The following is a 23,484-nucleotide window of genomic DNA, read 5'->3' as shown; positions in this document are numbered from 1 at the left end:
TCTCTCACAAATATGACTTGAAATTATTTTATTGTACATTCCCACTTTACTTCTTCAACGTGTGTAGTCATTCACATTCTAAACAAAAAGTGACACGCTGGTTAGAAAACACAGCCGTCCCGGCTTGTGGTGGAGGTCATTTGTGGTGTGTGGCACGACGAAAAGTAATAGCAGAAACAGACCAATAGCAGGGCTGTAAATTTGTCTAAAAAGTCATAAAAATGTCTTGATTGGCTGCGGCATGCAAGAAGTTATTACACCTGGCCAGCCAAAGCCTCAAGGCAACGTGCAAGAGTTACGAGCGCAATACAAGAGTGTGAAGGGAACAGTGCCCACTGCCGCCTGTGAAACTGAGAGTGACTGAAATATGGACATACAACAGAAAATACACAACAAGTGTTGCTGTAATAGTACAAAAAGAGCGAGCCGTGTATTTCAAAATGAGAGACGGCAAGTCGGATGATAGCCTGCTTGTACAAATGAGGAAATGTTTATTTGGTTTCTGAATAGGGTCACATAACGGAACTGACCCAAACTGGACAATGAAGGCTGGACAATCAACAGCGCCACCTGTTGTTTTCCAATTAAAATAATTAAGTAAAACACCCTTACCCAACCTACTTTATGTTTCTGCAAAAGCACACACAAATACGCAAACGCGCACGCAACACACAGACACATGCACATTGCACACACAAACACACACACACGCATGCACACACACACACACACACACACATACACACACACACACACACACACACACACACACGCACACACACACGCACGCACACACACACGCACACACACGCACACGCACACACACAAACACACACATAAACACACATGCACACACACAGACAAATGCTATTGTACACACATGCACACACATGCATGCTTGCACGCACAAACACACGCACGGACGGACGCACACAAACACACACACAGGTGAACATACATGCACATGCACATGCACATACACACACACACACACGTGCGCACACATCCCCACAAAAACAAGTGAACACACACACACGTACACACTTTGACATAGTAAATGTGATGCACAAGGTTGATAATTATCTGTAATTATTGATAATTCCAGATAATTAAACACAAGCTGCTCCATTACAGTCGGACTTATTCTTTAAAGTGTTTGCGCAAGAAATTATTGCTTCAATTTTTGTTCATTATTTTTGGACACCAAACCATTCACATGATAACAGTGTTCACAACAGAATAACACATCAACTCAAACGAGTGCAATTCACTGTTTAACAGCTCTTCACAATACACCATAAAGTCTCATTTCACCAGCTCCGAAATGAAACTACGAAATCTAACAGTGTTTTACCGTCCGTTAATATAATACATGATCTGCATGTTGCCACGCAAGACTTTTCCATCCACACCTCCTGAGCAGATCCAGCTGTAACTCACGAAACTACGTCGAATGAATTTTACGCAGAGATCACTTCACAGAAGCCAGACGTTCACAGCAGTATTGGCTACGAAAACCATAAAGATGAAGGACCGCTCGAGGTACGAGAGGAGGATTTACTCAAGTAAACATCTCATAACAGTCTCCTGTCATACATCATAACACATCGGAGTATTATTTTCAAAACCAACAAACAAACACGCAGGTGCCTGTGCTATCAAATGAGTGTGTGTGTGTTTTTACGGAGCTCCTGCAGTTTTAAACTCTTATGAAACTGTGGGAAACTGCTCTATCGTCTCTTAGAGAAACATGAGAGCATGTGTGTGTGTGTGTGTTGTGTGTGTTGGATACAGTAGATATGACCTGTAATGGCATGAACACGGTTCACAATGATTAACTCTATTTTACATTATTTATTCACCAAATTTGCACATATCAGACCTGTACATACATAATTGTCTATATTGTATATTGTGTTTTTGCTGTTTTGTACATTGCCTATTTCTATATTATTGTATATTATTATTTTTTTTTTTTATCATCTGTGTTCTGTCCTGTTGCTGTCTTTCTGTTGCACTGTGGAGCTTCTGTCACTATAACAAATTCCTCGTATGTGGAAACATACTTGGCCAATAAAGCTCATTCTTCATTCTTCTTCTTCTTCTTCTCAGATCAGATCAGCAGAAATACGTGTGTGCCATTTTGACAGTACGAGGAAATTTAAAAGTATTTGGTTTTGTAAATGCTGTTTCTTGCCGTTTTTTAGTACGATGCTATAAAAAACAGCTAAAAAAACGTGTGACGTGACATTTTGCGTTATGGATGTGATGAAAAAAGGACACGGTTTTTGGGAGATGACAAGTTTTGTAGGTTTTCTGTGAATTAAAATGCACCAACCTGACACAATTATACCCAAACAGTTTCTTTATTTTCATTTTCATGAGTCCATTCATGAGGAATATGTACCATTATGGACGTGACCATCCTGAAAATGGCGAAAATGGCACTCAACTGACTATGAAACATCATGCACTAAAAACAAAACAAATGCTTTAAAACCTAGAAGAGAGACCTCACTTGGGTATTTCAACCACCAAATGTTAATATCTGTTCTGTTAGTATAATAAAAGCAGTTTTTTTTTTTTAGTAAATAAACGTTATTTTCTCATGGTAAGGAAGACATTTTTACGGAATTGCCCACTGGTCTTAGCTGGTTCAAGCTAATGCTCTCAGTCTGGCCAATCTGGTCAAGTTGATGGAGTTCCCAGTCTGACCAGCTTGAGCTCAAATGTGATCAAACTCCCTCTAAAACCAGCCTGCTGAACCAGACTGTTTATTTCAACAGGGCGGTGCCACTAAAATACAACATGAACATACTCACCACCTCTCTGAATCTGCTAAAGTCAGCAAAGTTTGGCTGCTGCACGGCCTTCTGGGTATTCTTGTTTGAGCCGTGGCGGAAGCTGAAGATCTGAGACGTTGAAATGAGAGATGAGGAACTGTGTGATGGAAAAACTGACCAGAGGACCGTCACATCTCACAAACATGACATTTCAGAATTAAAAAGGGACAAAACAGACAGAGATCATTTTACATTCACGCCTGTGAGGAGCAATTCAATGGCAATGGCAACCACTCAGACTAATGATGTAATGGCGGATGAAAACAGTTTACTGATTGGTTTATATCTGAAGAGAGCTCACCTGTGTAGCCGGAGGACGAGGAGGAAGAGCTGGAGGAGGAGGCAACCAACTGCTCTTAGATGCTGAGAGACAGAGAGAGAGAGAGAGAGAGAGAGAGAGAGAGAGAGACAGAGGACAGAACAGAACAGGACCAGAGACAAACGAAGAGAGACAGAACAAGAGACGGGAGAGACAGAGACAAGAGAGACGAGGAGAGAGAGAGAGAGAGAGAGAGAGAGAGAGAGAGAGAGAGAGAGAGAGAGAGAGAGAGAGAGAGAGAGAGAGCATGTGAGACAAAGAGTGAGAGAGTTTGTATATTAACAGTAATGTTCATTTGCAGAAAGCGCAGTGAAAGTGTCAGAGACTCAAAGCTCATGAAGCAACAACTTCAGACGAACCAAATGATGCTCCTTCAGTCCAACACGACTGCATTCACATCACATATTTTCTGTTGTCTGTCTATATCGCATAAAAAGTTTTGCGGGTATGAACCTTGACCGCTCTGCTGAAACAGTTTGTTCAGGTCGAGCGAGGAGGCGCGAGAGTGAGTCTTCTGGGGTCGAGGAGGCGGGGTGGGCGGCTCTTCAGCCTTTTTCATGGCATCGTCTATAGACGTGCTGGAATGCGACCTGCGGGTCACGCACACAAACAGCCATCATCACAGGTCGTTTACACTTATGCTTTTACAGCGATGTATCAGATTATATTTTGATATAAACACAATAGTATCAAACTAAACTTATTCAAGCATTGTGGCATTTACATGGAACATGGATTAGATTAGATTCAACTTTATCGTCATTACACATGTACAGGTACAAGGCAACGAAATGTAGTTTAGGTCTAACCAGGTGGGGTATTTCAAAGAATATTTTGAGTTTACATCCAAAAAACATTTCTGAACCTATGTGGACTAAACAAACTGGTCAGAAAATAGTAAATCTATACAGTCAAACGTACCATGAATAATTCATAAAGAAAATACAGCAATAAGATCAGTTTAAGACGAGATGTTTTACCTGGGCCGTGTCCTCGACTTCATACTTGCATCAAGCTCCTGTGGAGAATCTGAAACACATCGGTGTGTATGGTTTGATAAACACAGTATTACTGCAATAAAACTATTCAACAATGACAGTCTATGGGCAAAAAAACAAACAAATAAATAAAGCAACTATTCGTTGTTTCTTCATCTATAAAGAGAGCGAAGTCACAGACATTTTGATCGAGACCGTGAAGTTGTTAGACAGGCTGTTCTCTTTGGCCAGAATAAAGGATTTGGCTTTCAAGTGTCCTGCGGAAACATTAATGTTATCCAAACAACAACATCTGAAACAGGACATGAAAGCCAGCTTTCCTAGCTCTCCATCGTCCTATCCCATCATGCACTGGGGTATTGAGAGGACAAGTCAATATACTGACTCTCAGTTCCACAAGCAGCGGGTAAAAATCGTTTCATAAGATCTTGGAGCAGGTCCACATCGCATTCAAAGTCAAATAATAAAACGGGGAGTAGGGCTGGATTATTTGTGAACACCCAGGGATTTGGGCACGTCAATAAATATCGGCTGTTACCGGATCAGAACAGATTGTATGAAATATAAGAACAAAAGGTCAGAGCTGTGGATATAAACTGGCTTTGTGTCCACACCCGTTATATTCCATAACATATCACACTCGGCAGGACAGAAAATAACAAACAGACCTCGCTGGACCTGACATACAATAATACACAATACAATCATGAAACAACAGGTAATAGGTTCCATCAAATATGGACAAATCCAATAAATTAATTTAATTTAATTACTTGAATAAAGAATTAACCTAGACAATTCTGCGGTTGACTTGTCAGTATCCCAGTATATTTACATACAGTACATGTCATTCTAAATGTAAACTTTTAATACAAGTTTGAATGTTTGATCCATTTTTAATGATTGTTTCGTGTTTTTTACAGAGTTTTTAAAGTTTTGGTTTTAGTTTTATTTAGTTATAAATATAATATTTTATTATACGGCTCATTTGAATGCTTGATTCTGATTGGCCAGTCGCGACATTCCAAGGGTGGTTATTTTCAATACTAACAATACTAATCATTTTGAGAGGGGCAGTTTAATATTACACAAATATGAATTATAAATATGTCTTTTAATAACATACATGACATTATATTTACAAACGATTAAACCAAGTTACCTGTTCGTGATGTTTGAATGTCGTTTCTTACTTTAAAACCCAAACTAAACGGCTTTTCCTCGCGGAAGTTCTGCATTCGGTAAAAATGAGCTAATAAAATATTTCAAATTCACATTTTATGTCCAGTTTTTTTCTCATGTGGCAAGTAGGCGAGTATTGAGCGGGATAATGTGCAAGCAGCCGGCTGTTATCCTGAAATAAGCCCCTTCAGTGTGACACAAGACCCTCCGACAGATCACACTGTCAGGGCTTATTTCTGCCATAACAACCGGCTGCCTGTACATTACCCGTTACATAATAATTATAATATAAATAATTATAAATATAATCTTTTAAATTTGTTTTTAGATTTTTGGTTTTTGTGTTCATTTTAGTTAAAGTTTTACCAATTTTGATATATGCTTTTGTCATTTTATAATTTATTGTTTTTTTTTACATTTTTATTTTATTTTTTTGTTTTGTTTATTATTAAAATGTTAATGCTTTAAACTTATTTCCATTTAGTTTTGAGGCAACATTTCAATTTTTACTGAAGTCTTTAGATCAATATCTTATTTGATTTCAATGAACAGAAACATTTTCAAAGTTTTAATTTTAGTCCACTAAAATTACCCTGTTTTTGAACTGAAAGAGTGTGGAAATGTTCACAGTATGATACAGATTTCACATGCTGCCTCAGGTAGACAGTCATGGTGGTTTTGGAGTAGATGATAAAGGGTTTTATATCCGGTGAAGCGGTGGTAAATGAGAGGCTGTGGTTGTGATGGCGTGCCTGAGGACAGGGTGGATGTCTTCACCTGGTTTTAAAGTGCTGACTCGCCGTATGGGTTTCTCACTGGCATCTGGAAGTCTCTTGGGGCTGAACTCTGATGACACAGCAATAAGAAAATACCAGTGAAGTAAAACCAGACACAAAAAAATCATACAGAGATTTCTGTGATTTTTTTGCACGGCTGCTTTGCAACAATGAAAAGCGGTGAGGCGATTTAAAAATAAACTTAAACTGAATTAAAAAGTATCAACATGAGCTCATTTGGGACTTTCCTTTGCCTCTCGAGTTTAAAAGACACTTTTATGTCTGAATTATATCATTTAAAAATTGCCATATTATTAGGACAAGCACACATTTTTGAGCAAAACCTTTGGCAAAAAGATGTCTGTTTTAAAATCTAAACGACTGTTTAGAAAGACAGATGCATTTGAAGACTCTCTGGTTGAAAACGGTATTTTAGTTTCTGCTTGCTCAAAGTAATTGGTTTGATATTTTGTTAGCTAATCCACAGAAATCTGTGCTACTTGTTGGGGTTCACTGTATGAAAGTTGTTGTTCAGTATCTGTATTCCTTCAATCCTTTAGCTGATAATATCTGGGATGAAAGTTATTACCTGACTGTCTCCTCTCATCTCTCGTGTCCTGTTTACAGGTATTCACACCTGGCCTTGAGGTCACCTGCCGGTCAACAGAACTCAGTTCCTGTTTGAGAAAATGAGAAGGCGGAGCGTGATGACTGATGTGTCGATGCGTGATGTGTGTGCACAAGTATTAACTCGTGAGTATTTCTGGATTACTAAGATCTCATTTGCAACTCATTAGCACCCTCTGCCTTCAGTCAGAGAGACATGCTGAGAGAGAGAGAGAGAGAGTCATGAGAGAGAGAGAGAGACAAACAAACATACACAAATAGAGTTTTAAACTTTGATGTGAAACCTTTCCCACATTCTCTGAAGACATCATACCAACTTCAACATACATGTGTAAATCCACATGTATCCAAAAGTTTTACCTCAGATTGTGTCACACCTTGATCCACATATCCCGGTCTGAGCGTGGGGGGGAGAGTTTCAGGAAGCACGTAACTGTTCTTCCGAGCCACGATCAGATGGAAAGCGATACAGAACTCTGAGAAGGTCAGAGCGCCATCTTTGTCTACATCACTCAACTCCCTGAGACAAACAAGATGACTTGTGTTTAAGTTACACAACTAACATCACATCAAATCTAAGACAGTTCAGCGTGTGTTTAAAGAGATCTGAGACTCCATAATCACAATATAAGAGACACACACACACACACACAGAGAGAGAGAGAGAGAGAGAGAGAGAGAGAGAGAGAGAGAGAGAGAGAGAGAGAGAAAGAGTGTTTAGATGTGTGTGGAAGACAAACAGAAGATAAAATGTCAGGGTGAGGGTGAAACTCTGTTTCAGGGTAAATATCACAAACACTTTCACCCCAAAATTAAAAGAAAAAAAATTGCATTGATGAAATGAATTTATGGGGACAGTCCATAGGCGTAATGTTTTTATACTGTACAAACTGTATATTTTATCCCCTACCCCAACCCCTAAACCTAAAGATCATAGAACACTTTTTGTATTTTTAGATTTAAAAAAAATATTGTTCTGTACAATTTATAAGCTTTTTTGCACACAGGGACAGACAGACGCACAGACAGACGCACACACACAGAGAGAGAGAGAGAGAGAGACACTCATGCACAGACAGACAGACACACGCACAGACAGACAGACAGACTCACAGACAGACAGACAGACAGACGCACAGACAGACGCACAGACAGACAGACGCACAACAGACAGACAGACGCACAGACACACAGACAGACAGACAGACAGACGCACAGACAGACAGACAGACGCACAGACAGACAAACAGATGCACAGACAGACAAACAGACGCACAGACAGACAGATGCACAGACAGACAGACAGACGCGCACACACACACAGAGAGAGAGAGAGAGAGACAGACAGACAGAGAGACAGAGAGAGAGAGAGAGAGAGAGAGAGAGAGAGAGAGAGGCATGCATGCACAGGCAGACAGACAGACAGACACAGACAGACGCACAGACAGACATACGCACAGACAGACACACACAAAGAAAGAGAGAGAGATAGAGAGAGACTCCATCATCACCATATATGAGACAGCTCTGGAATCGGTAGCTTTGACTTGGTGAAGAAGTTTTTTGCAGTCGTTCCTGAAACGGAAACATAAAACCAACTGGAAACTGTAATTCAAATAACAGATTTATTTCCAAAACAATACGAATTTAAAATAACATTAGTTATCTTGTAAAAGAATTGAAACATTTAGAGTTTAATTGAATCTTCTGTGTTAAAGAACAAAGATGGACATATATCTGTGATTGTTTACTCTGTAAGATCACAGAAGTGAAGAGAGATGGGATGTTTTACCCAGTATGAGTGCGTTGAGATCGGGCTGTAGACTCTTGAACTGGTTGGTGTAATACTCCCTCTGTTCCTCTGTGATTCTCCACGGGTCATCTGAATAATCCACAGACGACACCTGAACCGGACAAACACACGCCGTCTGAGAATGAACCGATGTGATACACATAACATCCCATGTAAAAGATAAATGTTTAATACTAACCGTAACACTGTCGAAATTAAAGACAAGCTCTATAACATTTCATATAGCTTTTATATAACTAGCTAAATAAAATTTCTATTTATAGAAGTTATAAATGCATCTTAAATGCACTGTAAATCACTCTGAATAAAAGCATCTGCCAAAATGCATAAATGTCAACAAAAGTAAAGTTGCCTGCAAAAAACAAATACGAGAGAAAACAAGTCTGGAATAATAAATACAAGAGAAACTCAGAAAGAATAATGTTCATGTCACACAGAAGACTGCTGGAGGGCTTCTACAACATCAATATATTATCTTTAAATCATTTAGTGTGTTTTCTCCCCTTAAAGTCCCAGTGAAATTAAAAATGACAATGCCTATTTTTTCATGAAATATTGCAGCGTTTATTGTAAATAGTTTATCAATGTGGGTCATTCTCTTTTAAAAAATTCATGTGCCCTCATAATCTTCAGTTAAAATCTGAAAATGCACTTCCGTCCTGTAGTGACTATCCATCTTAAATAACGTCTGTTAGACGGCTTGGGCGGAGCATCGTTAACTCCTCCCCTTCAACTGTCAGTCTGCTGCCAGTTCCATTTCAAAATGCAACGGCCGTTTTTATACAGCCAATCAAATCGCAAAGAAAGACGAAAGCCACGCCCACTGTTTTTCTCATTCAAAATTCCATTTCACTGGGATATGCGTCAAAATACGGAAGTAAAAAACGAAAAACTTCCGGTTTCATTGGCAAATTTACAATTCGACATTAAAAAATACTAACACAATGGCATGACTGGTGATGGTGATTTTTTAGATTATTAAATAATTCATTGTCAGCATTCCTGCAGGTCACAGATAGTATTGTTTTTTTAATTATTTTGAGAAGAAAACAAAACATAAAAACAAATCAAACTCAACAAACCTTAAACAAAACAAGACCTTAAGATCTTAATTTAAGAAAACATACACAGGCTCTGTTGAAAAACTAGTGTTTAATCCCATAATTATTGATATTTGCAGATATGCTTACATAAAGCAGTCACTACAGTAACCCAGGTTTAGACGTGTTCATTAAAATATTATTGAGAATACAGAGAGAGACATCATAAAGGACCAGGTTCAGTTTGAACAGCCAATCAGAAGCAAGAATGAGCGGGCGGAGATTCTCACCTGTGTGATGGGCAGCGGCTCCGGCTGCAGTCTGACAAAATAATGACTGGGAGAGGAATTCTCCTGAGAAACGCTGGAACGACTCGACAATTTACCATCATACGCTGTGAAAATATAGATGAGGTCAAAACTTACAAATTAAAAGATTAGGATTTTTCAGCAAATGCTCAGGAGTTAGATTTTTATTTACTTTATATGAGTGAAATATGAGGAATAACAGGATTTTTGAACAAATGCTTAAGTTATGTTTTTTTTTTTATTACTAATAATAAATACCCCCCCAAAAAATTGCAGTAAAAAATACAACTAAATAATATGCCAGAATAGGTATCAAGCTTGAAAACTTTGCCCAAACTACTTAATAGGGGCTGTTTGTAAATGAACGATAAACATGTAGAAAGCACATTTTTGTTTTATAATTATTTCTTATATGATTTGATCTTTAAATGCTTTGGGTAAAAGCATCTGTCAAACGAATAAATGTAAATGTTATAATAACACGAGTAAAATGGTTAAAGGCGCAGTTTGTAAAATCTGCGAACCAGCTTCAAACAGTAAAGAATAATTGTGTTCCACAAAACAAGATAGTTGCTTGATAAGACGCTACAAACTAATACTTTCACATTGGTCCACGAGACTGTTGTCATGGTTCCTACTGCAGTAAAAGTGGAAACCGAGGGTAACGCCAGAGACTGTGTTATTAGGGAGATGCAAGGTAGGAGGAAGCATGAATTAAAAAGTGAAGAAGTGATTAAATTCCGAGCGAGTATGAATTATTCAACACAAAGACATCGAGCGTCATCATGTTTGATATGAAGAGAATCCTGATGCTTTTTGATCTCGAATGTCTTTACATCTAAAGTCCTTCCAGAACATCGATCTCTTTTATGTGCAGATTTCACATCAAGTATTTATGATCCCTGCAGACTAATGAAGAAAAGCAGCGCTCATTTTCCTCCGTTCACAGCTGGAGAACAATCAGATAAAAGTACAATATCACCACAGTATTTAAACTGATCGTTCAGAACAATCATCTGCTGCTGTTACGAGATCTGCACAGAACATGATGAGCACATAATAAACTTACAACCCAAAATGTAATTGCTGGTTTTAATACCCAATTGTTTCATTTACAAACAATAAAAATTTAAGACAGATCAAAAACCTCTTATAAAAACATACCGCGTTAGATTTGTGCCTCTAATACTTTAGGCTATATAATACAACGGGACACAACAAATACAGTGTTTGTTGTAAACGGCATGTACACAAAATTAAACAGAGTAGATGACGTTGAAAAAATGCAGACAAGAATGAATCGATCGAGACTAAACTCGTGCACTACTCGCTTCAGTCTGAAGGGGGCGCTATTGTATGACTCTATACTGCTCTCGTAAAGAACATTTGTGACCCTGGATCACAAAAGCAGTCTTAGGTAGCACGGGAACATTTTTAGTAAAAGACAAAAATACATTGTGTGGGTCAAAATTATCGATTTTTCTTTTATGCCAAAAATCATTAGGATATTAAGTAAAGATCATGTTCCATGAAGATATTTTGTAAATTTCCTGCCTTAAATATATAAAAACTTTATTTTTGTGAGTGGATGGTCTGCCACAGTGCCCCTGATTAACAACTTCAAAGGCAATTTTCTCAATATTTTGATTTTTTTGCGCTCTCAGATTCCTGAGTTTTAAACGGTTGTATCTCAGCCAGATATTGTCCTATTCTAACAACTCATATATCTATAGAACGTTTATTTATTCAGCTTTCAGATTATGTAAAAATCTCAATTACGAGATCAGATGTTGCTCTTTCATAGCTCACGAGATTTGATGGAGTTCTCGGTTGTGTTTTTATATAAATATCAATTTAGTCTCAGACGTTTATCCTAAAGAAATAAAAAGAGAAAGAAATGAGTAATTGTTGAAACACATGCACGGAAGAGTAAAATAACCTGGATTTGGGTAAATTTGATGAGAAATGTTTGAGTTCATATCGAGATCTTCTATAATATTGACTTTTGATCGCAGACTTGAGAAATCTGAGCTCGGTTTGAGACATTGTTGACATTTCTGACCCTTTTTCTCAGGAGAAATATCTGATGAGAACGTATTCTCCTCATTTTTGTCGGAGAAAAATCTTATGTGATTTTTTACTTTTTTTTTGCATTTTGCCTGAGAAATCAACTGGCAAAATAAACTCTCATGGGCTTTGGACACAGTTTTTAACCAATTTTCTCATAGCAACGTGTCATTTTTTGTGCAAGTTGCAGAACAAGATCTTACTCCGAGCTGTCAACACATTGACGTGTTTGTGAAAGCAAATGGAAATCCAGCTAGAAATATAACACGTGAAACAATTCTGTGTTTACATCACCCGTCTCGGGTCAGTGTCTCAGGAGAGGACGTGTGTTTCATCTGGAGCGCGTGTTCGAGTTGCTACAGGTCTTGTGAGTCAACAGGTGTTGTGTTTGGAGAGCGTGATATGGATACGCCACCAGAGAGATGCAATTATCCCACCGCATTCAGAGCGAACGACAGCTTTTCAAGGCTAAACGCTGGCACAGACGCACACAGCTGTCCCGTGTCTTTAGAGTATCTGAGCTCAGAGCGTGCGAAACACACCAGCTGTTTGATACGAGCTGATCTGGGACAGTATTACTATACATGGGACTTCAAGCATGTGGATTACGAGTATCCAGCTCAAAACGACAGAGGATCTCACCCAATAGCGCGTCTGTTCCATTCCTCTGAGCGCTGTACGGATAGCTGTGATAGGCCGACGGGGAGCGGGGCGGGGAGCGCGGGGGAGACCACGCCTCCTGTCAGGAAGAAAACAGTTGAGTGGAATTATTTTAAGCTTCGTAATGATTCTCGCCAAATTCATACTTCATACCTGTTCGTCCATGCTGCTTTCAGGGTGTCTGAAAACAGGCCTGTCTGCAGGGGGACGAGGGGCGGAGCCTGCGATGTGAGGCTGGCTCTCATTGGTCGGGGGGTGAGTGGGGTAACGCATCTCAGGGTCGCGAGTTATCCCCACAAAAACAGGCAGAGGAAGCTCTGTGAAGAATTTAAAGGGACAGTTCAGCCAAAAATATTACATTCTTTCGTTCGTTCGATTTCGTAGTTCGTGACTTTCTTTTTCAGCAGAACACAAACGAAGATATTTTGAAACCCGCTGGTAACCAAACAACACTTTTGCAAAACCACCAAGACATTTCTCAAAATATCTTCTTTTGTTCTTCAGAAGAAAGAGAGAACCACATGTGGATCAAGCAATGATGACATATTTTTTATTTCAGTTATACACTGCAAAAAATGACTTTCTTACTTAGTCTTTTTTTCTTGTTTTCCAGTGAAAATGTCTACAAATTCTTGAATCAAGATGCATTTTCTTGATGAGCAAAATGACCTAAGAAAATAAGTCTTGTTTTTAGTAAAAAAAATGAAATTTCAGTGAATTTGTGCTTAAAACAAGCAAAAAAATCTGCCAATGGGGTAAGAAAAATAATCTTGAATTAAGGTTGACCTTTTTCTTAGTCACTCAATTCAAGTTTATTTTTCTTACCCCATTGGCAGATTTTTTTGCTTGTTTTAAGCACAAATTCACTGAAATTTCATTTTTTTACTAAAAACAAGACTTATTTTCTTAGGTCATTTTGCTCATCAAGAAAATGCATCTTGATTCAAGAATTTGTAGACATTTTCACTGGAAAACAAGAAAAAAAGACTAAGTAAGAAAGTCATTTTTTGCAGTGTAATTACAGCTAGAATTTCATTCCATGCACATTCAATGTTTGTGAACCCAAGATGCGTTTGATCACAGCCGGAATTCAACATCACATGCATGAAGACCCCCAGGCGTAGCCCCCGATAAAAGTTCATGTTCCGACAAAAACGAAATGAATGTTAGCACGCCTTTACACCAAGCTAATTATCTCACAAGAACCTTTAAGGTTAGCCCGTTTCTTCCTGCCCACACATTTCTTCTCCTTCCACTTCTCCACAAGTCACGTGTGTATTTAAGAGACTATCCGTGTGTGTGTAATCATTAGTGATAAGTGAGGCCGCTGGACTCTGCTGCGTGAGGTCAGATCAGCTCCTCAGTAACAGCCTGTACCGGGATTTAAAGATAATCCGGCCAACATTCACCGCGTTTCTACCCAGCGGGTGGAGTTAGGCGGTGTTGAGCTCAAAGTTGCTCAGTCAAATTATATTAGTACAATTCATTTTATTCATTCAGTTGCACTAAACATATGAGTTTTTGGAACATAAATTTGAAAGCGATACATCCAAATATTGAAAATAAATATACGATAACGATATTACCGCGATATCTATTGAAATGTTTACCAATAATGCTATCGGTGCTTTCAATGTTTCATCGTTTCTTTATCTCTGAATTATCCCAAAGATATGTTTTCCCTTTATTGTTTCATTACTGTTTTAAGTAAGGTGAACAGGCCTTAATAAACGCTTGAGAAAACTGTGCCGTGTTCACAGCCGATTTCTCAGAGTGTTTTTGGAGTGTGTCGTTCTCTCGCACAGCATGACTTCAGTGCATTATCCTTCTTTAGCTTTAGGGATTGTTGGCACGCGGGACAAATCCCTGATCCCACTTGGCTCTCTGTCTGTTCACGGGTTGAGAACTTACCACCCGCCACGCTCTCCAGACGCACCGGCAACCCGGCCTGAGCCGCCGCCATCAGCTTCAGAGCCACGTAAAACTGTCCACAGCCAAAGTAACCCAGCCGCTTCGCACCGCACACCTCTGTTATCTGAGAGAGAGAGAGAGAATAATGGAGATTTTAATATTCACATAATATATCACAACAATTAGCCAAAGTGTATTGAGCTACAATATTTTAAAAGCATTCATTACCGCGAGGGGAAATTTATTGCTTCCATCGTAATTGGCAAAGTTGCTAAAGGGGTGAAAAATGAAACGATAATTGCCAAATCCTCATTATTATCTCTATAGCCGGCGGAAGATAAAGTGTCTTCTAAACAGACTGAATTTCACTCTTATCTACAGTTCTGTAATTGAAAACTCCCACCGCCCCGGCGAAAGAAAAAAATGGCATAAATCAGTCTGTCAGACTCCCAATCAGGAGGTTTTGAGGACTGGGAGACCCGTCTAAAACCAGCTAAGACCAGAAAACTATAAGATGTAAAAGAACAGTTCAACCAAATATGATGTAAAATAAAATGTCAAATCTCACTGGTTCTTGCAAACAAACCAATAAGATTCAATGTTATGGATTTGCCGTCATATCTGAATTTACCACGCTAATATGTCTGTTTTCATGCATACGTCATGTATCTAAATATTAATATGCTACAGATCAGTATCGGCCGATATTCACATTATGTGATCTCAAGAACCGATCGAAATTGGATGACGTCACCGCGTGACGACATAAATGATATGGCACCGCAGTCATGTCATCAACGGTTGTCATCACTTTAATTAATAAAAGGTTAACAGTGATCACAGAGCTTACATATCAGGTGTATAAAGCTTGAAGCATTGAAATCGGGATTGGTATCGGCTGATTACGATGACGAGAAATCGGTACTCCGTATCGGCTGCAAAAATCCTGATCGGAGCTACGCCATGTTGACCCAAAAAATGGCATTTTAATTAAAAAAAAAATGTGTTCGACTGCAGAATTAAAGTTATACGTCTGTGATGGCATGAGGATTCATAAATGACGAGAATTTTCAGGTGAAGGGTTTCTTTAAGACGTCTCTTCAGCAGGTTGTAGGGACAGAAGTTAGCAGAGATAAGAAGCTTTACATCCTATGGGAAGAAGACCATTGGAATAATGACAGAAAGACACAGATGGTGGAACAGCCCATGACATCATTAAGGAGATTTATTGGAGACGTTAACGAGACGTAATTCAATGCATCTATTTCACGCTCGCCGTTTTTCTTTCCTACAAAAAGACAAACATACGTTTATACTCGCATTGGCAACACGATCGATCGGGTTCACTTCATTAGACAGTAGATTACAGAGACTTCAATCTTTCACAAAGACACCGCTCACATGAAAACACGGAGATGTGTTTGAAATCCATTAACTTACAGACGGAAGAATACAGGAGAGATCCAGCTTTTATCACAGACATGAAATATTTATTTACTACACAATATCTGGTTAAAATCATTCCTGAAGACATGTTCCTCTCGGTATCAACTAAATAAAATATCAAAAGGGGCTTCAATATTATTTTTTAGATATCAGACGATTTCTGTGAGAACAGATGGGGTTTTACAATAAAATTATGACAGAATTTGTATTTTTGGGTGAACTAGTTACTAAATAATCAGTTACTGTAATTACCTAATTATTTTATTAATTTTCCCCTTGAAAAACCAAAGTAAGGGATTATTTTCTCTGTAATTTAATTAAAGTTACTTCTGATGTAATTAAACTAAATACTGAGTGTAATATACTGTATGTGTGCAATAGTGGAATTGACATCAAAATTCAAAGTCTAACTTTAAAATCTGTGCTTTAATGTATAATTCTCACATTTGTAATACTTTGGTCAGTTAATAAGAATACTTTATGTAGTTTTATATTATTTATTCGAATGAATTATGAGCCGTTTCGTGTCTATCCTTGAATCACTTAACTATAAGGTTGATATATAGGCCATATAAAGTAATTAGTAATAAGTAATTTAATACTTTTTGGAGAGAGTAATTTGTACAGTAATCTAATATTGAATATGTAATTAGTAACTAGTAATGAATTACTTTTTCAAAGTAACTTGCCCAACACTGCCTATAACACATATAAGCCAACGTTTCCTACCGAGAAAACAGCACAACATCTCCGAGCGTAGTTTATTTTCTCCGTCGTTCTTGTTGTAAACACAAAGCCGAAATGCATCTTTCCTCCTCACAGATAAAATCAATAGAGTTCACCTCAGTCATCGTAAACTTCAGTCTGGAAAAGATCTGTGCACTTTAAACAGCAGCACATTGTGTTCTGCTCTGTTATTTTTAACAAAAGCCGCCGTTGCCCGCGTGGAGAAAACAACAAAATCTGCTGTTCAAGCAAAACTTCTTATCTCGTTCAATAACAACAAACTTTACCTCAGGTTTCACGCTAAAAGTTCAGGTCATAAAAACATCACGTGCAAATATAGAAAATGTCATATTTCTGCATTTTGGAAGCTGTGGCGAATGACCTTTTCGGAACATTATCCAGCAAACTTTTCAAACATTGACTCAGCGTTCCTGTTCGACGGGCTGTGATGAAGAATATTGATCGTGTTCATCTGATTCCGGCAGTGCTGACAGCTCATTACGGAGTACCGCGGTAAAGGTGAACTTTAGCCAAATCTGACATAAACGATAAGGGCCTGTCTGCAATCCTCACGTCGGACCGCCGGACCACTCGGTGCCCAAATAAAGAACATTTAACCCTAAAGCTGTTTTACTCTTTCTGTTACAGCTAAAATGAGCTGAACTGGTTGTTTGAAACATATTGATGTACGAAAAAATGTATAGAAATGGACTGAAATGCAGATCCTGCTCTGTATGTAGGCTATATGAAGTTTGTCGCGTATAAAGAACTAACGCTGTAAATCAGATCACACAACATCCCTTAAGAAGAAAATCCTGAGATTAAATTTAAGCACGAATTGAATTTAGGTCCCATTCAAACCATCTAATGAGAATCTGATCCTATTGTATATTGTATGTGGGCTCACTGCAAGGGATTCTGGGATACGTTTACGTCTTTGCTTTCGCATCTAAGCAGAGGATTACATGGATTAGTTTGTGAAAACTGCGAATGAATCATATTTTGACCAACAGAATCAAAGAACGACAATTGTGGAAGTAAAACGTGTCATACTGAGCAGCTGTCTCTAGATATTTTTGCTCATTTTATGTCCAAATATATAGAAAAAATAGCACACTTCTCCTTAACAAACCACACATATTATTGATGTCTGTAGTGTAAAAAGTCGATACTTCAGCGAGTTTGAGGTTTAAATGAGTACATCTGCTTTAAGCTCACAGCCTTGTGAGTGATGGGAGTAAAAATGACTCTTGACAAGAGCCTCACACGCTCCGAGCGTGACCAAAGCCCTCGTCTTGAATTTGGGAGCGTGCATGTGTGTGGTGGTTAATACTGAGTTTAATCGACAGACTGTCAGGACTGCATGACCTGCTTTTTCCACATACACACAGACTGAGATAAGTCTATGTAAGAACAAAAAACAAGAGCTTAAAACCAGCCCCCAATGACCTCTCTTTGTGATGGCATACTGGAGGTCGCAGACACAAAAGAGTGTTTATTTAAAGGTTATCTAGCTTGTCTCATTTTCTGACAGGATACGAGCGTTTCAGGAAGACAACACTGATATAAACACACACACACACACACACACACACACACACACACACACACACACACACACACACACGCACACACGCACACACACACACACACACACAGAAGCTCAGAGTCGAAACAATAAACCATTAACCAAGATTAACCAAGAAGGACAAGAGCTCGAGAATTATTTTACTGTTTATATATGGGTAGTAAACAAATATACCGTGAATGTATCCTATGGTGTGAAACAGATAAATCTACCGTGTGCTATTTTGTATCGTAAATATGAATATTAATAATAGAGAATAATAGATTAATAAGTTTGTTTTCAAAAATGTTGCTATGTTACATCATGAAACATGGTATATGGTATGGTACACTGTATTTATCAACTACCCATATACTATGTATTACTATATTATGGCTTTTGGATACAATCAGACATAGGCTACAGCGCTAGAATTTTTTTTTCTGAATTTAATATGTAAAGCTAGGTTTTCTCTTTAGGTAAAATTGTCATTTTTGCTTTATTCTGTGAAATACCGAAAACAAATTCCGCATAAAAATATTGCATTTACTGTATTTGGAGAAAACTGGACAAACTGGTCAAAATAACGAAACGTTTTCATATCATTAATACCGCAAAGAAGGTTCGTATTCATTTTAAAGCAAAACAATGCTGCTAATGTTTTACATGTATTTGAGGAAGACATCAGATATTGATGCTGGTTTTATTTTAATTTTCATTCTCACTGTGCGTTCAGACCGCCGCCGTCGAGAGCGTCAAAAATCGCTCTGGCCGCCCTGCCAACAACGCTGTTGAAAGAGTCTTGGGCGCGCTGAATTTAAAGGGGCCGCAAAGCAATTGTTGATCTTGTGCGGACTGACCACGAGAAATTGATCGGTGGAAAGAACTTTATTGTAGTTATTATGCAGCAGTAACACTGTTTTGCATGCTCTGGCGCTAAAGTTAGCATGAAATTCCCGCTTATTTACAGAAAATGTATAACGTTAATGCACAACATCAGCAACTCACCAGGAACACAAACAATCTCAGACACCTTGGTCCACGCATCATTTTTTTTATTTACGTCCCTGCGTCGTATATGATTGGGAAACCCGCCACAGCAATAATCAATCTCTCCTCCATTTTGCTTGGGAACTAATGTGGTCGGAACCAAAGTTTACGGGGCTGCGTTCTCTGGAATCCTCTCAAGCGGTGGACTTCTACGTTCCGATTGGTTGCGTCATAGCTCATTACCATAAAGTTGACCTGACTTCAACTCTCCTTGACGCCCTCAACGGCCAAGACGCGCCGCTGCTCGCCGCCGGCTCACATTGAAAATGAATGACTTCCGGCCACTTTGACGCTCTCGACGGCGGCGGTCTGAACGCACAGTCAGTCGTTCACAATACTGTCGAGTCATTTTGTGTCGCTCCTGAGGTTCTTGCTTTCGCTGAAATTCAACAGACCACAACAAATTTGGAGCGATTCATTTTTTACAAAAGCTGTATTCTCCTGATAATCTGTTAAATCTCAATGAAGTAAAGATGGAAAGTATCATGAAAAGTTCTGCAACACACCAGCATCGAACTCACAGGTGCTTTGTTTCCATCATTTCACAGATTCTGTCCGCTGTCAACAGAAACCTCACATTTCTCACTTTCAAATGATTATTTCTACCACAAAATGGTGTTAGAGCTGCAATGTGTCACCAAACAAAATAATGACGTTCGCCCGGTCCTCTGTCAGCCCGCTACAAATTCACACCATCAGTTGAGCCAACAGCTCGGCTCAAACACCCTGTGTAATAACCGCTTTTTAGAACATAAATGAAGTTGCGAACATGCTGACAGATCATGACACCATGACAATAACGCCCAAGGCATTGTGGGAAACGACAGCATTTAATCCAGACGTCATTAGCTTCAGTTACTACACCTACAGAGGCTGTGGAACACGTCGATCTGGTCGTGTGAAGAGAAGACAGCGTTTGAGGAAGGAACTGCGTGTGTGTGTGAGATGGGGATTACAGATGCTGTGTGTTGAAATGAAGCACGTCTCTGTTCCACTCTGAAAAATGTTCAACCATTACGATAATTAAACCTACACCGTCCCAAGAAAGTTTCAAATGAGTGACAAATTAATTCTAGATCTCATATCGCAACTACACAAGACAAGAGTGGAGCTTAGTCACACAGACAGCATGCCAACACGCTTGACCAAGAGACGAGTGAAGGCCTGAACCGGTTTAAAATAAAATCCCACAACAGACTGATTCTACTGTCAGAACGCCATGAAATCTCCATGTTATCATCACGAAGAGCGTCAAGAGCAACAGGCTCCCATGTGCGTCTGTGAAGATGTTGCGTGAAAACTGTCGTTTAACTTTTTGGAAATTATATTTTTTTGCAAAAACAAACATACATTGAAGGCAAAGCTATTTCTACAGAACAGAATATCAAGTGAGTGTGGGGCTCTTTTAAGGTAGACTAGATATCAACCGAAGTACACAAAGGGGCATTTCTAAATTATTGGTCATTTCCAGACCAGAAAGGTTTTTCAATTATTGGCTCGTTCCAAATGGGATAAGCATTTTTCAATTATCCAGCGGGAGAACGAAATTGGGATTCGCCCACTTGATTTTTGCAAATCAATTAGAGATTGAAAATGAGCAACACCCCTTTTTGTTCTGCAGCGACCCCAGTCTCAATCGACCCCCTAGCAACCACCCAGAACATGATAGCAACCTCCTAGCAACACTTTTCACCGTGAGGCGGTTTTCAAGCCGGTTGAGACATTATTTGAATCGCAATACATGTTTTGAACAGCAGGGGCCGCTGTGTTTACTGCAAACTTGGAAAACGTGGATATGCTGATATTTCTTAAATGTAAAAAAATCCAATAAATGCACAGACAAAGTCTTAGTTTGTTTATTTTTAAGAGATTTTTGTATTATTCGTTTTTTATTTGATTTGGAATTCGATTTGGAATTAGTTTCTTTCACACAGAAACGTGCAGCATTTAAGAAAGCAGTTAATTCCTAATTTGTCTCAACTCATTTTGCCAAAATAAATCGTGAATGAATCGTATCGTGAGATCAGTATCGTGAATCGCATCGTGAGCTGAGTGAATCGTTACATCCCTAGAAACTACCTAGCCTAGCAACACACTAAAAACCACTCAGGCTCAGCACACTTTAACCACCTGGCAGCCACCCAGAATGCATCATGGAGATTTTTGCCCAGTCAAACATCACTCATTGTTTTCCCAGAAAGTACAGTTCTGCTTATGCCGGGGCCTCACCACAAGATAATCGGGCCGTTTTCTCCCCTTCCGACAATCCTAGGTCCCGATGATCTTAAACGGCTCTTGAGATTTCTTATCAGATTATCCTGTGGTGTGGTGTGCGTTAAGATGAATGAACCTGATCGGAAGAACATCGGAGCCGCCCTGATCGCGAATCGTAAATATTCAACAGAAATCCTGATGTGTGTGGGTAACCCCCCGAAAACTCTGTTGACTGTCACGTGGAACAAAACGATAGCCAATCAGAAAGCCAGCTGACAGAAGCATAACAACCGCAGTCATGACTTCAACCAAACCCTTTTCTTTATTCTGTCAATTTTCTGTCAAAAGCATTACAAACACTATCATCGCAATTACGAATAATTTCAGTAAAAAAAAAAACAGTGGTAGGAGTCCGAGTGTGCGGATGCTTTAAGATCGAACAGAATAAATAGGTCCAGTGGAGCCCGTAGATTCGGGTGATAATGTCAGCAGTTACTTTTTACAAAACGGTATTAATATTCTTTTTGAATTACTATGAAGACATAAATACAACAATATTTGCAATAAAATGATATCTAGTGCTGTGCCACTTTAAATGCTAGACGACGATGCTTGAGCAATTTCTCAACGATAAATAATATTTTTAAAATCACATAAAAGTCTAAATTTAGGATTTTTTCTCGTCATGTTTGTGGTTTCTCACAGTTTAAAACTCTTATAAGATTTAAAAAATCTTTTGGTGTGGCCCCAGCTTAAAGCTTTGGGGAATGTGTTGGGCCAACAAATAGAAAGTACAGTCATGCTGTGTAACCAAAAAAATAAAACAAATCAAGCACTTCTAGTTTGACCACAGGCTGGAACAACACTCACCTGTCACAAAGAAAAGAGCAAACACACATCACCAGTATCCTGCTGGCTCACAAGACACACACTGACAGGCCCTTCAAAAGCCACACAATGGTCTTTCTATTCCACTTCTCTCTCTTTCAGCAGTGTATCGGATAAATGATCTCACTATTAACTGGAACGACTTTTAATGAGCATTTGAATAGACGGTGGAGATGATTGGATGACACATGAGACTTTATTATAACGATCCTATGACCATCAGCTGGGAAACATGATATAACTTGCAAAACAAAACGCACAAACACACCGACCTAAGTCTACGATGACCCAAAATAAAATTATGATTTCAATTTTTTCTGTTATAGAAATACCAATCACATGATTTAGTGATGGAACAACAATCCACATCCTGCTTAAGTGATTTTCCATACGTGTTTGTGCACGTGGGCGTGTCCGTGTGTCTGTCTCGGAGATGGAGTCAGGGTGGGTCGTCATGCCAGGGCAAAGGGACAGGAAACAGAGCAGAAGGACAAGCTGGACTTCCTGTTAGTGCAGGAACACAATGAGAGACGTTCCACAGCACACTGCAGCGGTAAATCATGCCAAAACCTGCTGAGACCCAAACACTCAGGCTTTATTTTTACTCATGGAAGATTATTTGTGGCAGTGGCTGTATATGAAATATTCGCCTGTGGCGAACCAGGAGCAAAGAACTTACAAACAACACAACCCACTACAAAACAACAAGGAACAAATTATAAGAAACCAAACTGTAAAAAAAACTGTAATGTCCAGAAAAGGGATAGTTCACCCAAACATGAACATTCTTTCATCATATACGCACCTTTTTTCTAATGCAGAACAAAAGAAGATATTTTGAAAATTGTTGGTATTCAAACAACACTGACCCCATTGAGTGAACACAAAAACCCTGAGACATTTCTCAAAATATCTTCTCCACTGAAGAAAGAGTCACATACAGGTTTTGCTTGACATGAGGGTGAATAAATGATGACCGAATGGTTATTTCTGTGTAAACTATCCCTTCACAGACATTTAAACAGGAATAATCCCTAAATTCACAAACG

General features: G+C 38.9%; 1 protein-coding gene across 2 annotated transcripts in view; it reads right to left on the bottom strand.

The window, feature by feature from the left end:
• Window positions 1-23,484, bottom strand: part of reps2 (RALBP1 associated Eps domain containing 2) — a 32,100-nt gene that overhangs the window by 6,824 nt on the left and 1,792 nt on the right. For both annotated transcript variants that reach the window (XM_057319624.1, XM_057319623.1), the window contains exons 2-14: window positions 14,545-14,668; window positions 12,787-12,950; window positions 12,616-12,712; window positions 9,889-9,992; window positions 8,538-8,649; window positions 8,257-8,320; window positions 7,106-7,265; window positions 6,708-6,795; window positions 6,120-6,188; window positions 4,143-4,191; window positions 3,616-3,752; window positions 3,145-3,206; window positions 2,823-2,912 (exon numbers count right to left, since the gene is read on the bottom strand). In XM_057319624.1, coding sequence (XP_057175607.1) covers window positions 2,823-2,912; window positions 3,145-3,206; window positions 3,616-3,752; window positions 4,143-4,191; window positions 6,120-6,188; window positions 6,708-6,795; window positions 7,106-7,265; window positions 8,257-8,320; window positions 8,538-8,649; window positions 9,889-9,992; window positions 12,616-12,712; window positions 12,787-12,950; window positions 14,545-14,668 — 1,320 coding nt within the window. The remainder of the gene's footprint in view (window positions 1-2,822; window positions 2,913-3,144; window positions 3,207-3,615; window positions 3,753-4,142; window positions 4,192-6,119; window positions 6,189-6,707; window positions 6,796-7,105; window positions 7,266-8,256; window positions 8,321-8,537; window positions 8,650-9,888; window positions 9,993-12,615; window positions 12,713-12,786; window positions 12,951-14,544; window positions 14,669-23,484) is intronic.

This window comes from Triplophysa rosa, linkage group LG21, assembly GCF_024868665.1.
Source record: "Triplophysa rosa linkage group LG21, Trosa_1v2, whole genome shotgun sequence".
NCBI lineage: Eukaryota > Metazoa > Chordata > Actinopteri > Cypriniformes > Nemacheilidae > Triplophysa > Triplophysa rosa.
The sequence above is the reverse complement of the archived record's forward strand: the minus strand, read 5'-3'. Positions and strand labels throughout refer to the sequence as shown.